This window comes from Fringilla coelebs (genome assembly GCF_963513975.1).
Source record: "Fringilla coelebs genome assembly, chromosome: 1".
Classification (NCBI taxonomy): Eukaryota; Metazoa; Chordata; class Aves; order Passeriformes; family Fringillidae; genus Fringilla; species Fringilla coelebs.
Genome location: NC_140028.1, coordinates 97,639,765 through 97,660,275, shown reverse-complemented (window position 1 = coordinate 97,660,275; position 20,511 = coordinate 97,639,765). Strand labels below are relative to the sequence as shown.

The 20,511-nt window shown below is 36.6% G+C and overlaps 1 protein-coding gene across 2 annotated transcripts in view; it reads left to right on the top strand.

Moving 5' to 3' along the window:
- Positions 1 to 20,511, top strand: part of CUL1 (cullin 1) — a 52,766-nt gene that overhangs the window by 30,438 nt on the left and 1,817 nt on the right. For both annotated transcript variants that reach the window (XM_084217664.1, XM_084217663.1), the window contains exons 6-20: positions 341 to 431; positions 1,142 to 1,305; positions 4,586 to 4,748; positions 7,880 to 8,010; positions 11,398 to 11,505; positions 11,605 to 11,711; positions 12,847 to 12,895; positions 13,283 to 13,414; positions 13,951 to 14,068; positions 15,033 to 15,109; positions 15,896 to 16,027; positions 16,863 to 16,955; positions 18,119 to 18,166; positions 18,262 to 18,344; positions 19,796 to 19,901. In XM_084217664.1, coding sequence (XP_084073790.1) covers positions 341 to 431; positions 1,142 to 1,305; positions 4,586 to 4,748; positions 7,880 to 8,010; positions 11,398 to 11,505; positions 11,605 to 11,711; positions 12,847 to 12,895; positions 13,283 to 13,414; positions 13,951 to 14,068; positions 15,033 to 15,109; positions 15,896 to 16,027; positions 16,863 to 16,955; positions 18,119 to 18,166; positions 18,262 to 18,344; positions 19,796 to 19,901 — 1,602 coding nt within the window. The remainder of the gene's footprint in view (positions 1 to 340; positions 432 to 1,141; positions 1,306 to 4,585; positions 4,749 to 7,879; positions 8,011 to 11,397; positions 11,506 to 11,604; positions 11,712 to 12,846; positions 12,896 to 13,282; positions 13,415 to 13,950; positions 14,069 to 15,032; positions 15,110 to 15,895; positions 16,028 to 16,862; positions 16,956 to 18,118; positions 18,167 to 18,261; positions 18,345 to 19,795; positions 19,902 to 20,511) is intronic.

Sequence of the window (20,511 nt, the reverse complement as noted above, 5' to 3'; positions counted from 1 at the left end):
GGTAGTTAGCTCAGGTCTTGTATTTCAGTGTTTTGTATTTCAGATATAAAAAAGAGAGAAGTTCAGCTTTGAAGGTGTTTTTTTGAAATTAAAGAAAAAAGATACTAAGCACTTTAATACCCATATACACCTTACCACTAATCAGACTGTAATTATGTTGTGTAACTTAAAGGAGTATCATTCTCTGTAGGAACTTGATATGTTCAGATCTCCTTAAATGTTTTTCTGAAGGTGTCTGACTTTTCTTGAATATGGAAATAGACTCCTAATTAAGTATGGTACTTGATCTACCAGCTGCTTTCTCTGTGCTTGACTTAACTTTTAATCCCTGTTTTCTAAGGTAACAAATGCAGTGTTGAAATTGATTGAAAAGGAAAGAAATGGTGAAACTATCAATACAAGGCTGATCAGTGGAGTTGTACAATCCTATGGTAAATGTGATTTCTTTAAGATTCTGTTACTTTTTTAAAAATAAAGAAATTTATATACCCTATCAGAGCCCAGAAGTAACATCCCACCTCTTCTTTATGTCCAGTAAAGATTTTTTTTACAGTAATGTAAATGCAGTTTTGTATTGTTTAACTTCACATTTGACTGATACTTTATACAAAACAGATGATTATACCGTATTTGTGAAACTTGAGAGTGCAACTGATAGACAAGAGTGTTCATCATTTACAAATCAGCTATTAAGGAGCTAAATCTGGAAGTGGGGAAGGACGGTAGTCTGCATAGCAGAGTGGGGTTACTTTTTCCCTTTTGTATAATATTGAGAACATTGCCATCCAAATTACTGACTAGTTTCATTAATAAAAGCAAAAGCATATAACCTGGAACTCTTAAGAGGGAAAAATGAAAGGAGAATTTGAACTAGCCTTTGAGATAGTGAAGTTTTCCAAACCCTATAATCCTACATTTAAGAAATGTATCTAAAAGTATAGTTGACCTTAGTAATGTCTTGTGCTGATAGTTTTAAAATGCAAAATCAATGTACTTTTTAAAAAGTGGTGCTGGTGCAGTCCCAAATGATTGCTTTCATCTAAGTTAGAAGTGCCCTTGTTTATTTGCAGAAGACCACTTCATAAAAACCAATTTTTTTATTTCTTGGTCTTTTTTGTTTGATTGTGTTTTTTTCCTTTAGTGGAGCTGGGGCTGAATGAAGATGATGCATTTGCAAAAGGACCTACACTAACTGTCTATAAAGAATCCTTTGAATCTCAGTTTCTTGCTGACACAGAGAGATTTTATACACGAGAAAGTACTGAATTCTTGCAACAGAACCCAGTCACAGAGTACATGAAGAAGGTAAATTACTTAATCTGCTTTGTGGTTTTTGTTTTTCTGGATACCGATTTTTTTAGAGACAAAGGAATATAAATTCTGGGCTTTTGTTATCAATTTCTTAAAATGATGGTTATTTTACAGAAACAGATAGCTGGTTTTCCCTGTAGTGATTTGCTTCTCTGTTTATCTGGTCTGAAGTTTGTCTCCTTACCACATTTCAGTGAGTACAGTGAGAGTATGGAACTTTCTGAACAGTCAAAACAGAACATTAAGTTAAAATAAATTCAGATTTTTTTAGACTTCAGGACACCAAAGCAATAATTCTGCTTTAAGACCACAAGTTTACCATTCCTGTACAAGGAACAGTGTGTTGACGCATTTATTGAAGTACCTTCCTGAGCAAGCTGGCTAAGGAAATACATCATTAATTAGCTTTAATTCTCTCAGAATATTTTAGTGTCATGAACCCCTACAAAGTACTTCTCATCAACAGAGGGCAGATTTAAATTCTTAACTTGTCTCTAGTTTTGGGGATCCCAGACAGGGCAACTGAGGGCAAGCAGGATAAACATTGGCTATTTCTGGCCAGGTTATTAGGTCAGTCCTACTGACCCGGTAGTAGATAGGTCACCTTCCACCTTGGACAAGTGCTGCTTCATGTATTCTTTTCTGAGTACTTTTCTTCACTTTCTGAATTGCTGCTTGTTTATTCCCTTTCAGGTTAGGTAAAAAATAAGATCACTTTTCAAGTATGTAATGTGCAGATACACATCCCTCCCTGCAATATTCTTTGTGTGATGCTTTTTACCACAGAACACATCCTTTCTTAACTCTTGGCATTAAAGTCAATGAATTACCCAAAAAAAAGAAAAACTAAAAGATTGGAGGGGAAGTCCTAGAAATAACACAGTAAAAGGAATTGTGCCTTTAGTAGTTTCCCAATAATTACCAGACCAACCTATGTTTACTTATCTGTTGGTGAATTAATTATTTTTTGCTACTTCCCTTTCAAGTTCTTGTTTTAACTTTAATCCTAATGTATGTATAAAGAGAAAGTAGGGAAATTTCAGTCGTTCAGAACCTGAATGACTGGCCCATCCAGACTTCCTTGATACAGGACAATAAGAAGCTGTCTGAAGGTCATTGCTATTTCGAGAACTAGAGATTACGGGCAAGTAGAAGTAACTGATTAGTACCCCAAACAATCCTCAAGGCTTCAGAAATCCACTGAACAACACAAAGAAACTTGCTTTGTTTGAAGCTGAAATCACATACAAAGTTAGCAGACAGCAGAGGAAATGTTCAGCAGGAAAATGTGTATGTAGCCTTATGTATCTGCTCAAATTAATATATTAGAGATGTATACAAGCCATCTGGGCACTCTTGGCATTTCCTTACACACTAGTGGCTGTAAGATCTTACAAGTAATCTGGTGGAAACATGAACTGTGAACAGAGTAATCTGCTGTCAGTACACTTACTTGACATTCTCACTGGAGCACTGTACTTTAAGTTCAGTCCCTTGATAAATAGCATTGCAAAATAAAAAGAAACCTTAAAGTATCCTAGGGCACACCAGCATAGCATGACTGTTACTGTGTTACAGGGAGAATTGTGGTAGTGTCTTGTAGAATAGTCAATGAAATCTTAACTAGAGCTAGGATTTGTGTATGTGGTTATATAGGCAGACTTACTGAGTTTAGAAGGATTGTGAATTTTTCTTCTCAGGCCAGAACTCATGAGTAAAGCTGGCATAGCCTGATGTGCTGTAGGGAAAAAGGTCAGTATTTTTTAAGACTGTTCCTTGAAATATAGTGTTCCACTGAACTTTTCATCTTTATGGTTGAAACAAGTGAAGATACTGTTGTGTGAACTAATTATTTTTCCCTTGTTTCTGAAATGTGACTTTAAAAGGAAAATGGAGTTATAAGAACACCAAATAAAACAGAGAGTGTAAGGAAACATGAAGTTACAGTAAATATTTCTTTTCATAGAAGAACTCACAATGAGAGTTGACTGTTAGAATTAAAAGCCGAAGTCTAAGGATATTTTAAGAAGCAGCATCAGAAGTGGTGGAATTTCCTGAACTACAGAAATACAAAATTGATTAAATACAGGCTAAGTAGTTCCAATGTTCATAAGAAAGATTTGCTGCTATTTGCTCTAAGTAAGGAAGTTGTTATTCCTTACTGGTAAGAAACTGGCACGTACTCTGGAGCTGGAGCTTGTACCCCTTCTCAAGTTGCTGATTTCATTTCCTATTTTTTGATCAGTACTGCTTTAGCTCTAGGATACGGTAATCCAGGGCCATTTCACAAGACCTAAGTGCTAAATCGTTGCAGAACAAGTGAAGCTAACAGTGACTTAGATGATTTAAAACTGTCTCTGTGTGGTGCAGTGCACTTTCAGTGTAGCTGTTCCTTTTTTATTGTCCAGAATACAATCTTTCTTGCTTACTTGTTACTCTGGCATACCAGGACAATGAATTAACCTAATCCCATTTTCTTGATGATGTTGTTAATTTAAATAATTCAGGCTGATAAGAAGGCATATGCCCTTTATCCCTAATAATGTGCTGAGGTTACAAATGGTTTGTAATGTGAATCCTTAACACTTTTGCAAATAAAATAGAGATAATTGTTATGTAAACAATTTCAGTTTTACATTTCAGCATAAGTTCTATTCCTTGAGTGACATTTAGAATTTTAGTTTGCCAAGAAGATAGGCATATGTAGCATTTCATATGCCAGATTAAATGCGAGTATAATTTAAATGACTGTGGTTTATTGGGAAGCTTTTCTGTGTAAGAATGTAGATGAAACTATTCAAATAAATTTGTCATGGGCATTGTGTTAAATTGTAGTTTCCTGCCTTTTAGTTTTGTGGAGCCATGAAATACATTCATGTTTGTCTTAAACAAAACTACCTCTGTAGCTGGAGAGCTTGCTGATCCTAAAACTGCCAGCGTCTCATGTCAGCAGCTTTCTCTTTTTCTGACAGCAGATTTCCATCTGTAAACTCCTTATTCACAAGCGAGAGGAAAACAGTTTTGCTGTGATTCTCCCCCGCCATTTAAACAGCACATTGTATTTTCATCAACATAAACATCAATTCCAAATGTATATTATGATTCCTGGAAAAATAACTGCTAAAGTAGGTGGTTCACAACACCAGACTAGAGAGAAGTTTGCTTCTTGTTGTTGTTTTCTAGAAGAATTGACTGAACAAGTCACCTGTTTTCTGCTGTTGGATTCGTGTTCTGCCTTCCCTGTGGGTTTCATGTTTTCTCTGTGTTTGTGTAGGCTGAAGCTCGCCTTCTTGAGGAGCAGCGTAGAGTTCAGGTATATCTCCATGAGAGCACACAAGATGAGTTAGCACGAAAGTGTGAGCAAGTACTTATCGAAAAACATCTGGAGATATTTCATACAGAGTTTCAGAATTTGTTGGATGCTGACAAAAATGAAGGTAAGACGTTTCAAACGCTGGCTTTAGGCTTAGAGCTCTCCTCCCTGATGAATTGTGAATAATGTACAATCTAGTGCTAGCTAAATGTCTTGTGTTCGGGAATTAGATTAAGAGGGAAGATAGTCACTGAACTGATGGACAAACAGGTTTTAATGAAATCAACATGGCTGATGACACTGCTTCAAGGACCCTACCCCAATCCCAGATATTAAGGCAGAACAGCACTAGTTTCATTTCTCTTAACATGGCTGGAAGAGTTTCAAGAGCATTTGAGCCATTTTTCCAGCAGGAGCTGAATCTTGTGTGGGAGAGATGGGAGGTGAAAAACAGACCAGTACTCTTTCCAGCTGTTTCAGTTTAATCTGTGGATCTTCCCGAGTCAGCACTGAGAATTTTAAAATCCAGAGTGTTCAGGAGTATGTATCGGAAATGTTAAAAGAGGAATAGATGCAAATAAGCAGCTTTTAAAATAGAATATATAAAATACATAATATTGCATATAGAGGACAAGGAAAGGGTGGAAATTATTAATTGATGAGTTAATTTTGGCTGTGAAAATGATTCTTAAGTGTTGTAAATAGATCAAATTTATATTGTCATAGAGAATACATAGAATAAAGACTTCTTCAACACTTCCTCTGAAATAAGTGAAGATTATCACTTTAGGTATCTTTAAGGAATTGTCAGTTGTGTTGGTTTGTATTAGTTCCTTCAAGAGTTTATAGAGAGCACAAAATAACAGCCAGAACTAATTCCTGTGGATCATGCCGATGATGAGGATGAATCATGATTCTGATTTCCCAGCTGGGGAACTAATTAAATCTGTATTTCAAGTCTGAGTATGGCTGTATAGCTGAAATACTGCCCTTATGAAAGGGACAGAATGAGAGAGATGCTGTGGTTAAGTTACTAACCATAAAATTGTTCAGTTGAGAGTTTTAAATTGTAACTATGACTCTGTCTTATTGTATATTGGTCTTAAAATAGCAACTACAAATTATTACTATCTATAATAGTCATGTTGATAATGAAGAGATGCTTTGAAATCAAAAAGGGCAATTGAGCATGATTAGTAGGTCAGAAGTTAGCTGATTCAAATGTAAATAATCTGTACTAGTATTTGAGTCAGATGTTGTTTCTGTTTGTAAATATTTGCTCCATAATTGGAAGAGATTATAATGGGTGTTGGTTTGTGAAATGACTTCATAAATTACTAAATGACTTTTGACAATTGAAATAGCAATAGAAAAAAGAGGTTTTTTCTGGACTCAGGACACCTTCACAGACTTTTATTCTTTCCTCCTACTTTATCAAGCTCATGGGTTATGTGAGCCTGTAGTACAATCACTTACCATAGTGATGCAATTCCGTAAGTTTGTCAGGGTAAAAAAGAAAAGTAGTATCTTTTGTCTTGGGCACTGTCTAGTTGTGTATCTTTGGGTTTACTTTCATGTGGATTATTTCTAAGATTAAATAGACTTTCTTTAAAATGCTTAATTTTTTTCTTCTTTTTCAAAATATTTTTTCTTCTGTTATCAAGCTTCACTTACAGAATTTGTAGCAGTTCCCTTGCACTTTTTAAGATTCATGAGGTTTCAAGATTAGAAAATTTATTTTCAGTGACAGTCTGGTAATTCACTCTTTAATCACAGTAATCTGTTCATTCCCCAGTTTGTGATATACTAACATAGCCTTTGGTAGACTATCCTAAACTTACAATAAAAGGTTGCTCTTGATTAAAATATTTATTGCTTTGCTCTTGAAAATACAGTGCTTTTGAGGTCCTTCCATGGAAACTGTGTCTGAGAATATCATATTACAGGCCACTCCTGTTCGTGCTCTGTAACTTTTTAATCCATTGTGCAACTAATGCATAAACTGGTTATAAAGGTTGTGGGACACATTCCTCATGTGTTACATACTTACATCAGTATAATACCTGTAGGAAATAATTGGGTTTATTGGGAGAAGACTGTAATGATGTAGGCGGAGTTACCATGCAAATCTTCCATGAGACTTTGTAGCATCTCTTCCTTGTTTCACCTAACAGACATCCTGGTAAACCAACCTGTGAACACTTGTTTGTGGGTAAATACAGCAGCAGCTTGTTGTATCTATGCCTGGCATTATTTTCCTATCTTTTTTCTACAATTCTGTAGGGTATTCATATGTTCTTATAAAAGTTATCATCAGGTTGCAATCATGGTTTTTCACGGAGTGAAAAAAAAGTTTCGTTTTCAAATCTGCAAGTTTAAGTTTGACAAAGTTTTAAGGAAAGGAAAATGTTATACAGAAACCTAACTGAACTGAAATGTCATGCCTTCAGTATTAGAGGCATCAAACTCTGTGTGTTGTATTTCAGAGTTAGGTAGAGCACCAGCTCATTGATTGCTCTGTTTTGTTTAATCTGGTAATCCTCTGGTGGTAATAAATTGCTCACAAGCCCTTCAGGGAAGTCCTTGCACCTCAGAAGAGCTAGATGCAGCTGTCAACCTTTACATGTGTTCCACAAGGTGAAATATCCTCCGTAGTTTCCAGTAAATAATCTGATTGTTTACAGTTTCACTGGAGTGCCTGTTCAGTGAGGGTGAGATTGCAAGAGGTGACTGGCAGATTGTGAACCTGGTTTATGGCCAATTCAATGTTTGCTTTTTTTTTTTAAGAGTTCTGCTCTTAGAAAATACAAAGCATCTATCCTGTTAAAACTAAATAATAAAAATCAAAACCATCTTCGGTATTGGGCTTTCCAAAATTGCTAATTGATTTGGAAAGTCTTGGCTGAAAACCAAGATTTTAATATGAAGCCTTAACATATGTGAAATAACATGCAGTTTTACCTTCATTGGTTCTATTGTAATGCTTTTCAGAACCTCTTTTTTCTTTTAAATACAATTATTACTACTGGTAATCAGTCAGTTAAAGTTGTTTCCTTTTTGAAGAGTTGTCTTTTACTGACAGTGCTTTATTGAAGGAAATTTGATTTATAATGTTTGAATTTACCTGCTAAGGTCATATCAACACATAATATTTTGCCTTAAATTTCCAACTCTTACCACTGATGCTGCCCAAAGTAATAGCCAGTACAGATGGGAAATGTTAGCTTTCCTTTTTTTTTTTTTTCTTTTTTACAGACTTGGGTCGCATGTATAACCTTGTATCTCGAATCCAGGATGGCCTTGGAGAGCTGAAAAAACTTTTGGAAACTCACATTCATAATCAGGGTCTAGCTGCAATTGAGAAATGTGGAGAAGCTGCACTAAATGCAAGTATCCCATCAAAACAAGTCTCTGTGTGCTGCCACTTTTACATTAGAGGATAGTGAATGCTTCCTGATAAAACTTCCAGTTTGTTTGTTTTCCCTCTCACTAATTTAATTTGTAAGGACTTGGCAATTCTCAAATGTTGGTAGAAGGTTTAAAACAAAATTTTTATCACTCTGTTTCTACTCTTTAAATTTTGGGGGTCTTTGGGGTGTTTTTTTGTTTTCATTTGGTTTGGGTGGATTGTGGTGATTTTTGGTTTGGTTTTGATTTGGTTTTGAGGGGGGGGTGAGCTTCCTTTTGAGATTTCGCTCTCTGTCAGGATGTCATGCTGCTTGGAAAGCTGGTTGTGCAAATACAACACCCAACACTTAAAATACAAGTACACCTGAAAGTCCACTGTTTCAAGAAGCATTATCTCCAGTCAACTGTATTTTATTTCATCGTCTTAAGGCATTCTGACTTGGATGGGACTATCTAGAGAAAGTTTCTGTTTTGAGTTTTTGATAATGTCTTTATTCTGTTTGGAAAAGCATGAGAAATAGAAGAAGAAGAAGGAAGGTAAATGGCTGAGAAGGTCACAATATAAGGAGGAGATCAGGTCTTTGGAAAGGCTGTTTTTTCAATTTTTATCCCATAATTGTAATTTCAAACTTGGATTTGTATTGATTAGGGTTGCATCTTGGCAACATGAAGTTTTTTAAACCCTTTGCCAGCCTTCTTCTCTATGGACAATATGATGTTTTCCAGGGGAAAAGAAAGAATGAAACACTTCACAAAGCAAGATCAGGATAGAATATAGATTCTAGTAAATTTTATTTAAAGTGGAATTCAAGAAGTGCTTGGAAAATGCTCTCAGGCATTGTCACTGATAATACCATCATTAGGGTGATTCTCAGGGTGATCCTGTGCAGAGTCAGGGGTTGGACTTTGATGATCCTTGTGGGTCCCTATACACTATAATTCTATGATTAACTTTGATTTTTGACAAAGTTTTTTTTCACTTGTTGCTTTCCTCAGAAGTTCTTGAAATAGCTTCATACTAAAGCAGTAATCTGTATTGAAGGGTGTAGTGTCTGTTGTTCATTTCTGTCATTTTAAGTGCATAGCTTTTTAGCAGGGTTGATTGATCTTTTATGAATCATAACGTAATCATGAAGCAAGTTCAAGAATCTTCAGTTTCATTTGTGTGTGGATGTCTCCATGAATTTTGAAATCAGATCTGCTCCATGCTTCGCACAGCCCCTAGTGGTCATCACTCTTGAGGTTTTTTCCTGCTTAGGCCTTGAAGAATTAGACCACAAAAACAACTACGAAAGCTCTTTCTCCAGGAATTATTTCATCTTTCAGAGAGGGGAGGTCCAAGACTTGTATGTATTAGTTGACTCCAACCATTTACAAAACTCTTCCTACCTCTGACACTTTTTCTTGTTTCCACATCTTTCTCTTGTTCCTTATTCCACACTTGTGTTCTTCATTTTCATAGCAGTATCTCTGGCTGTTACCCTTGGGAACCATCTTGCCTTTTCTTGCAATATCCCACACACCACTGTATTGCTGTTCATCATTTCATTGTTAGTCCTCTATCACACTTAGGATTGATTCTTCCCAACTTCATTTACCTGTACTGTGTCTAAACAGATAATCAAGTGAACAAATGCTTCTCACTTTCTCTGTATTCAGTGCAAAGAAACAGTCATACCAGCCTGACTCATTTCACCTATTTTAGACTTTAATGCAGGAGTTGTGTTCTAGTCTCTGTTCACTGTATTAACAAGACTGCTTTTCAGTCAGAAGATTGGCTGCTTTTTGTGCCTTTTGTTTGTTGGTTTTTTTAGTCCTTGTAATCAGTACTTTTCTGAATGTCCTTCAAATCCACTTGCATTCCTTATCTCAGAAGTTCCCAATAATCTCAGTTCTTCGTCTCAAGCATGGTATTAGATTGGTGGTCCATGCTAGTCTGTGTCTGTCTTCAGTGGCAACAGGAAATGTTTTTCAGGATCCTGATAAAACCCTGCCCATATTTCACCACTTCTAGCCTACAAGACCTTCTGATCTCCAAATTGAAGACTCCCAGCCTTTTTTAGTCTTTTTAGTTGTGTAGTAGCTGTCCTGTGTGCCTGATTATTTACTTGCCCATCATTGTCCCTACTCCTTGACTCCACTCCATCTTTATTGAGAAGCAAAGATCAGTAACTGCACAAAGAACTCAGTCTGAGTACAGTAAGTTTGATATTTATTGGCATTTGGCTGCCACTGGGTGCTGAGCACATCGTTTTTAAGAACTACCAAGGACTGAGGTTTCTCTACTAAGTTGTACCTACTGGATATACACCAGTCACATTCTTACTACAGACATTTTCCTCTGAAGCAGCTGTCATTTTATGACTGTCCAGCTCTCTCAAGTGTGAGTTGAAGTAAGTTTAAGTCTTTGTGTCTTGGTTTGGAAAGACAGGAGTCTGCTAAGGAAGGCAGGAACCTCTCCTGAAATGGAGAATGTAAACCCTCCCCACCCCTCTGAATTGCTATAAATTTTAAATTAAGGGTCTCTCAGGCAAAAAAATATGGGAGCAGGAAATGACAGTTCTTTAATAGGGAAGAAAATAAAAAGATAAAATAAACAATGCAGTACACTAGAACAACACTGACAGAGTCAGAACACAACCTGACTCCCTGTTGGTCAGGGTGTTGGTAGCAGTCCAATTGGAGTTGTGGCTGCAGTCCTCCTGGAGTGTCAGGTGTGGTTCTGCTGGAGCAGGGATCCTGTAGCAAAGGGTGTATTCTTCCTCTGAAGATCCAGTGGAAGAGGCAGCTGTTCCTCTGAGAAATCCAGTGGAGAAGATGTGCTGGTGTTTCAGAACCTCCAGATTATATCAGGGTAGGAATGCTTGGTCCTCCCTCTGGGCAGAGCATCTCCCAATGGGATGCTGTAGTTCTTATCAGCCATGCAGTGACATTCAACAGCCTCTTATCAGCAGGTGTCCCCTCCCGGGGGAGGAGTGAGTGTGATCACACAGAGAGAGAGATAAGGAAAACTGCCCGTTTGATAAAAGACAACTGCCATACAGATGGTAATAGAATACATCTCACCTTGCAATCTGGAACACTTTGAAAATGTTTGCAGTGGTTGAGTAAATACTTTGTTGTCCTTTGTGTGATGTGGTACACTCTGCAGTCTGGTTGCTGTAAATGAAAGCTTGCAGTAACATGAGTCAGTCCTGGACGAGGGACCTGAACTAGTCTGGGTACTGGTTTACCTTTAAAATGTTTCTAATACTTCATAGACTTTCTCCACAAAAATTTTCTTGGGCCAGTGAATAGCTCCATTTTGGAGAAAGTAGGAAGCAGAAAGTCAACAGGTTGCAAAATTCACTCTCTCCTTATTGCAGGATCCAAAAATGTATGTACAGACAGTGTTGGATGTCCATAAGAAGTACAATGCTTTAGTCATGTCTGCGTTCAACAATGATGCTGGCTTCGTGGCTGCACTAGACAAAGTAAGTGCATGTAGTGGCAGATGCTGGCCTTTTTTTTATTTCTATGCAAAATAAAAAAAAATTGTCTCCCAAAATTTCACTGTCTTTTGTGATTCATAGGCTTGCGGTCGATTCATAAATAATAATGCAGTAACAAAAATGGCTCAATCATCCAGTAAATCCCCTGAGCTACTGGCACGATACTGTGACTCCTTACTAAAGAAAAGGTATGTCCTCAAAGACAAATGATTGTTTCATGTTGGCTTTTATTTTAAAAGGTTTTTGCCTATGAAGTTTTATACTGTCTTCAGAAGCACAACTTCGCTTTGCAAGAAATTAATTTTATCAAATTCTGGATGCAAAAATTTCAGTAGGACCATTGCTAAAGGTTGTGTTGTTTGGTATTCTTTTTAAGGAAAAGTGGAGGAAATAAGCAAACCTTTCTTGCTTTATAGGAATCTTAAGTTTTTGTTTTTCAGTGAAACTGCAGGAGGGGTTTTAGGTAGGGTTGTTTACACTGAAAATCATAATTATGTTCTATGTTGTACAGAGATGCATGTTCCCTTTTTCCGTTAAAACTGTTGCTTTCCTCCTTTTGTTTTTTCTATACCTTCTTCTATCTGGGCAGAAATTGAGGAGGAGAAAAACTGCTTTCTAACCTTTCATAGTTCATATTTTAATTCAAGGTATTTGGCTTTAAATGATTCAGCAGCTCCTATGCTGAGTTGGTATCAATTCAGTTCAATTGGTGTCAGTTTTGTCCCATTTCTAGTTGTCTTGGCAGAGAAAAAAGCCACCACAAAACAACCCAAAAATGGGAGAACTTGCTCCCTTTTTTCTCTTTCCCATCTCCTCCTTCATTCAGCAAAGGGTTTATTTCCCCCTTTACAAATACTGACTGTGTGCAGGGTAGGTTTGGGGTTTGCCTGGTGGACAAACATGAGATGGAAGAAGACAATGTGTTGCCACCTGAGCTTTTACCTAGTCAAGTCCCAGCTCTGTGGGCTGGTTTCTTCTCACTGTACTATCTAAGATAAGAAATAAAGGTAGCATTTAGCAGCAGGAAGAGAGATGTCCATGTTTAAGCTCATAAATCCTGAAAAGTACCAGCAAGTCCCAAGCAAGTCATGGTCCAGGACTTCAGCTTGTGACATTTGGGAGCTTCAGAATTGCTAACAGGTGGAGCAGTGAACTGTTCACTTCATTACATTGTTTTCTCTTTAAAGAGCCTTTGATTCTCAGAACTATTCAAATTTGCATTCTTTTATTTCTGAAGCTTCCATATGCATCCATATGTTGGTTTAATTCTGCTGGTTTAATTCTGGTTTGGGAATCATTAAAAATGCACTTCTTTAATTGCAGTTCAAAGAATCCAGAAGAAGCAGAATTGGAAGATACACTTAATCAAGTGGTAAGATGTCTATCAATACATATAAAATAAATAAATTATTTTATTTTGTTTATTAAAAAACTTTACAGCAGATTTAAAGTGGCTATATTGAAGCTATGCTTTCGCTTAATCTGTATATGCATATAAAATGTATCATTTCCATGACTTCTTTTTATATCATTACATATCCACATATATATGCTGTACATGTGGAATATACAGTTCTTGTTTTCAAGTAGTATCCATATTTAAAGCAAACACACCACCAGTCCTTCCACCCTCTCCCAAAAAAGCCAAACAAAACCCCCAATCTTTAAAATTTAGCTGCAAATTAAGGCGTTCATGCTACATCTTTTGCAAGACAAATGGTTAAGTATTTTCCCTTACAAATTATCTTGGCTTTTCCAGATGGTTGTCTTCAAGTACATTGAGGATAAAGATGTGTTTCAAAAATTCTATGCTAAAATGCTGGCAAAGAGACTTGTGCATCAAAACAGTGCTAGTGATGATGCTGAGGCAAGCATGATCTCCAAACTAAAAGTGAGTATTCCATGACTGTCCCATGATCTGCTGCCTTGCAGGTCTTCACACTGTTTTGGAAAGCACTGACATACATCCTTTCATTTGTTTATTTTATGCATAGAAAAATATGTGGGTTTTTTTATTTTGTTTTGGTTTTTTTTTAATCATAGGAACTTCTAGTGCATGTCTGCCTGATGGAGCTAAGATTAATTATTCTTAACCAAACGAGTGACATGGATTTAATTATTCAAGGGAATGAGTACTGAAAAGTAGCTTAATTTTGTTAACCCATATTTATGCAGAGTTAAGCCAAATACAGTAGACTACCCTTTGAGTAGTCTGTTTCATTGTGTTTTGCTTAATTTTTAAGCAAAATTTTCATCAGTTTTCAATGGCAGATAAAGCTCATATTCCAGGGAGGATCTGCACTTTGAGTAAAGGAAATATGGAACTTTGTAAATCTTCTTTTAGGTAAATAAGTTCAACACTTTGTTCTTCTCATTAGCCAATGTCCAAAATGTGTCTTGCTGATGTATCTGTGCTTTTAAATACAGCAAGCTTGTGGTTTTGAGTATACCTCCAAGCTGCAGCGGATGTTCCAAGATATTGGTGTAAGCAAGGATTTGAATGAGCAATTTAAAAAGCACCTGACCAATTCAGAACCATTGGATTGTAAGTAGCACCTTTACCTAAGTTACTGTTGCATAGTATAGCTTCCTCTTATTTCTGCAGAACTAAGTGTGTGAGGGAAATATTTGACTTACTCATACTGCCGCAAATTAGAGTTAGTGTTTATCTGACCTCGATAGCTGGGATGTTTAAATTAGGTCTTTATATTCTAGGTCTGTTCTTTGTCTTCTAGCTGCTGTTTATATATTTTCTGAGTAGCCTTCTCCTGATTTTAGAGCTCACGTTTAGGTGCATAACTAAATTAAGTTGAATACTGTTTCATCTTTTTTTTTTCTTTTTTATGTTTGATTGGAGAGATGTTTTTCTTTAAAGAGTTTTGATTTTTAGCTGTTTAATACTTAGATTTATGTGAAAGTATTAAGGATAAAAGTATATTGTGTTCCAGGTTGTTAGATGCCTCTGTCACCTTTTTATACTTTTCTTTTCAATTGAAGCAGGTTGAAGCAAATTCTCTCAAGAATTGATCATTATTTATTGGATTACAACTAGAGTTGTAATCATCAGGTTGTGTATCATCAGGTTTAAATTTTATTTAGTTTTTGTATTATTCATACTTGACTTGACCAAAATACCTTAGAAGTATAGGTGTGAAGGTCTGTTCTTGCAGTTGTGTATTGTGGAGTGATAATGAGCAGTTTCTCTTATAACACCGAAGTGGGAAAATTGTAACTCATTGTGGGGATAGAAACAAAAGTAGTAACTTGTCCAATTAAGAGAAGATTGAGTGTCTGTAACAGTAAATCTCAAGCTCTCTGGCTGCAGTGACATCTCTCATTAATAGCTTTGGTTATGCTCTGACAAAAATAAGCTAGTGCTTAATGATTTTTTACCCTGTTAGTTTGACCATGAGCCAGAAATATGTCTGTGTTAGAACTGGGACCGTGTTTGAAGAGGGAGTTAGGAGAAAGTGGGATAATGCAGCTCATCCTCTTCACCTCTCTTTCAGTGGATTTCAGCATCCAGGTGCTGAGTTCTGGATCGTGGCCGTTCCAGCAGTCCTGCACATTTGCTCTGCCATCTGAGGTGAGGCACTTGCTCTTGGTTCATCTGAGCGTGGAATGATCATGAGAAATTTTTTTTTTACAAGGCTGGTGTCTCCTTCCATTCTGTTGTGTATCAGAGAGGACTGTAAGTGTCTCTGGTATTTGCCTATTTGGCCTGAGGGTATTTGGAACAAGATAATTGAGTAAGGTAGTAGGAGGGAACTGTGTGAAATCCATGTTTTTGTATCTTGCCCATGAAAACTCCCTGGTTAATGAATCTTTCTTCAAAATATTGAACAGCAACTAAAGCAAATCTTTGTTAGTGCATTTTTCTGGGTTTACTTAATTTAAGAAACCTTTTCATACCATTGGTTCAGCTTTGCCCAGTAAAATCTTTAGATGTTATAATCAGTTTTCTGCAGAGTGCTTATCCAGAAAAAAGGCACAAATATGAGAAATAAATTTAATGCTGTTACCTGGAGGATGAAGGTGGTTAAAACAAATTGCTTTTCTAGCCATGCTTAATGTATCCTAAAAGGAAGAATGAACCTTAAATGCCTGTTTACATTTGTACTTTTAATGATACTTTAAAGGGGAAACTTAAGAGGGAAATTTTTCATCCAGTCTGCCAAATCTGAATACTTTGAGTTTCCATTTGGGCTATTTAGACAACGAGGTGGTTGAGGTGTGATCAGATTTGATGATCCCCTGTTGCTTCCATAACATGTTCCTGTAATGATAAATGAAGGTAAATAATATTTATTTATTTATTTATTTATTTATTTATTTATTTATTTATTTATTTATTTATTATGTTTTTATACAGTTAGAACGGAGCTATCAGAGATTTACTGCATTTTATGCCAGTCGTCACAGTGGAAGAAAATTAACATGGTTGTATCAGCTGTCCAAAGGGGAATTGGTTACTAACTGTTTCAAAAATAGATACACATTACAGGTAAGGACAAGTCATACCAATAGAAACACTTGATGATGCTTGTTTTCAGAGGACTGGATGCAGCCAGTAGAACTTTTGTTGTATGTTTATTTTATTTACTATACTGATACTAAAGATCTCTGTTTAAAAGAAAATTGACTTAGGATATGGAACACATTGCCTGTGGTTTAAACAGGTGTTGAAATGCATTTTGTGAGATAAATACAACCTCTTTGCCTAGGATCTCATGCTGCTTATACTTTCCTGTCTGCTTCCTCTCAAAAAGTAGATGGGATGGGGAGTTCATAACAGTGAGAAGAAACAAGATAATGTCAGACTTTGACCTTGTCATCAACATAGGTTAACCCTGTGATGATAGAGATGGATAAGCTATTGATAGCTAGTTGGTGTATAAATTTGGTTTCATTATTCTGCTGGAGTTGGGAGGGTTGTGAGGATGAATTCAGCAGTTTGTGTTTGGTATAATGCAGATTAAATGGGCAAGAGTTGGAGTGACAGAGGATAACAACTTAAAACTATATTGGCAAATAGAGGGATAATGCTTTGATGCCACAATAGACAATTTGATGGACTGTCTGAAACAAATTAAATTATTCTAATCCTGGGGTTTATGTTTAGATAATGCTGGAAGGGGGAGTTCTGGTTGTAAAAGCAACATTTGATTCTTTTTTTTTTTTTTCATTAGCACCACTTGGGTATTCTCTGTTGTCCAAATATTCCAGTGTATGTGTTTTACTGGTATATTTCAGACTGTTCAAATTCAGAAAATGTTTGTAAGTTCTCATTTTTTTATTTCCCCCCTCTCCCCTCTGTTCTTTGTTTTTGCATTTGTCAGGCATCCACATTCCAGATGGCGATTTTACTGCAGTACAACACAGAAGATGCCTACACCGTGCAGCAGCTGACAGACAGTACTCAAATAAAAATGGTAGTGACTTTGCATGTTTTACCACACTCTTGTGAGCAGGCGTTTTGGTCTTCAGGGCTCTTCCTGCTATCATAAGAAATTTGGGTTACACATGCCTGGAGCCAGAACCAGCCTCTGTCCCAGGGGGAGACAGATGTGCTCTATTCTTGGTCAATTCACTTTCCTGGTTTAGTTTCCTTTAATCATAACTGCCTGGTCTTCTGGTGAGTCTTAGTGCATGTACATTCCTGTTCGTGACTGGAGTGAATTGTCTAGCTTCCTGCTGAGCTCTGGGTAGAAGTTTTCAGTGTTACAATGCATACATTTTAATGTTAAAAGACAACATTTTAGCAAAACCTGTATTTTCCCTAAATGATTGATCTGTGCATCTATCATTCTTTTATATCTCAAGGCTTTTTTACATCAACATAGTAAATCTTCAGTTCATTGGCTAACTCTCTCCTGTGGAAAAGCTTCCCTCCTTTTCTTCCCAAGCAGGCTTTGTGGCCCACAATTTGACATTTATTTGACCTTTAGCAGTAGATTTGAATCAAGTTTGCTCTGACTTCCTATTCAGTATTCAGTAGGATCTTTACTTCTAGAAATACCTGCCTAGAAATTATTGTTGCTGATGGATTACAGCAAACCCAGAAGTCTTAGGAGGTTGCCATTTATTAGAGATGTGGTAAAAGAGCAGCTTTGCAAGCCTGCACAGAATATTGCCAGTAGCCTTCTGGGTGAACAACCAGCAATAGCAACCAGAAAAGATCACTGTTATAACAAAAAGATGTTAATCAGAAAGCAGAGGGCTTGCTTTCTGAAGTTTAAGTTTGCCATGGTATATATATTTGCATGGTTTGGGAAAAAATATTTCTTAGGCATATAAATTTGCTTTCAAATTTGCTGTAGTTCCTAAAGCAGCAACTGGAAAGATCTCTTGTTTGGAATTAGTATTAATAAAGAATTTTATTATATTTTACCAACCACAAGGGGGATATGTTATAACACCCAAAAAGGACATTGTTTTATGGCTCTGAACTAAGTTCTTACTGCTATTTTGTCCCTCATTTTGCAGTGTTCTGCACTCATTAGTTCTTAGTCTAAATATGTTCATTCTTGTTCAAGTTTAAGTTAGACAAAGGTTCTGTCTATCTGCATTGATAATGTTTTCTATAATTTTGTAGGATATCTTGGCACAAGTTCTACAGATACTGTTGAAATCAAAATTGCTTGTAAGTACTCTTGCTTTCATATGACCTGCTTAACATACAGTGAAATATATTAGACTATTTATTAATTTCTTTGTTTGTTTGTTTATATATTGCAGGTTTTGGAAGATGAAAATGCAAATGTTGATGAAGTGGAGTTAAAACCAGATACTTTAATAAAACTGTATCTTGGTTACAAAAAGTAAGCAGCATGCATCACTTAGATGTAATGGGTAGCATCCTCCTCTGCTTTCAAAGTCTGGGTGAAACCTAATATACTTGGGATCAAAGCTTCAAGGTTCAAGTGCCAATTCAAATGTAGATCCAATGTGTATCAGCATTAAGGGAAAGGGCTAGTGAGTGGTGGAGGATGGGTGTGATTTCAGCTCTTAGGCTTTGACTTTGTCATAAAGTCATAAAATAAAGTCAAGGCCTGACATATTTTCATGTGTCCTTTTTGTTCCTTGATTCTTGTCTAATTCTTGAATAATTGATTCAAGTGCTGCCTTTTGCTGTGGTGTTACTTACAAGCACTCAGCAAATCCATGATATTTTATAAGGTTACAGTAGTGTCCAGTGACCAGCAAAGGTCAAAGGCATAAATGTTTATCCACTACTGCTAACACTAGAAGATCAGGCTCATTTTATAACCACAGAGTATACAGTGATTTGAAGACTTAATAAACACAATTTCCAGTAGGTTTTATTACTTGCTTTAAAGAGTTGTGTATTTTAAGCTGTTTACAGCACTGTGGTGCTTTTTATCATGCTTACCAGAGCATAGATATAAATGCACATAAATTCAGTGAGGAGTTCAGTGCTTCCTGAAGATAAGATCTCAGGTGAAAGAAACATTTTAAAACCTTTCCTTGTACCTCACCCTTTATCTGCTTTTTATCTCCCTTTACCAAATTAAAGGTTTGAGAATTCATGGTCTGTTGCATTAATGCAGTGATGGAAACAGCTCAGTGTTGCTGCATTGTGCAGCAGCTGGTTCCCAATTTGTGATGGAGAGCACTGTGCTAAATAACTAACAGTGCAGCTGACAGGCTGAGCAGAGCCCTGTGCTCCCTGCTGCTCTGATGCTGAGGTTTGCTCCCCACTTGTGACACAGAACCTTGTCTTGAGTGGCCATGTGTGGCAGTGGGCTCACCTCAGCACAGCTTTCAGTGCCAGGGAGCGTGTGAAAGAAAGGCAGAGCTCAGTTCCACAGAACAGATTTCTCCTCGTTATGGTCAGAATCCAGTCTGTAAATCAGAAAGGTGATTGTGTTTCCATTGACTTCCTTTGTCCCCTTCACTGACACCAAGCTTCTTACTACGCACAGAAATATTTTGAATACAGTGTAACTGTACAGTACTAGTTACACAGATCACTAGGATGGATTCAGTAAGCTGGGAGATACACAAACACCCACCAGGAAGATATTTTTTTTTGTTGGTTGGTTGTAGACATCATTTTTATTTTAATCTTTTTTAAGTTGAATAAGAGCATCTGAAGTTTTCAGTTAAAAGCCAAAGTCCTGTATTTTTGTAAAGTAATTATAGTGCTGTGGCTTTTATTTTGGAGTTGGGCTTTGTTTGGAGTTTTTTTCTTTGTTTCTTAGGTTTTTAAACAGTCTAATTGTTCATTAACTTCTGCTTTTCTTTACAGCAAAAAATTAAGGGTAAACATCAATGTGCCAATGAAGACTGAACAGAAGCAAGAGCAAGAAACTACACACAAAAATATAGAGGAAGACAGGAAACTACTGATTCAGGTGAGTTTTATTGCAGAATGCTGTCATGAACCCAGAATCACATCTTTTAATGAAGCTTACTGTAGGATTTTCATAATTTTTACTAGAAGACAACATGCTCTAACTACATTAGAGTTAAAAAAAATGTATTTAAAATATTCTTAAAGGTGATTTGAGTCTAGTAGAAACTGGAGGAAGGCACTTCTACTGACAGGATGTGTTCATAAATATTGTTCTAACCTGATGTTAATGAGTGTTTTGGTTCCTTGGATACACATTCACCATCCCTTGTCCTTGGTGAAAACTGATTAATAAAAAAATAGAAATACCCAGGTAGTATGAAATCAATATTTTATATCAGTTCATTTGGAATCCACTTGAGAGGCAGGGGAAGGAAATACAGATGTACCACTAAGACGGTGTCACAGTAAGGTTAAATATATAAAGAAGGCTTTTTGCTACACAAGCAGTTTTGTGTGGCTCTTGTTACCAGTTGGTGCTATTATTATTATGACTGACTGACTGTAAGCACAGTTCTAAAAATTCATGTGTCAAAACCACTTTTGATGACTGTGTGCTGTGGAGACTCTGAGTTCTTGAAGCCTGTGTGAGTAGCTGACACTCCTGGGCA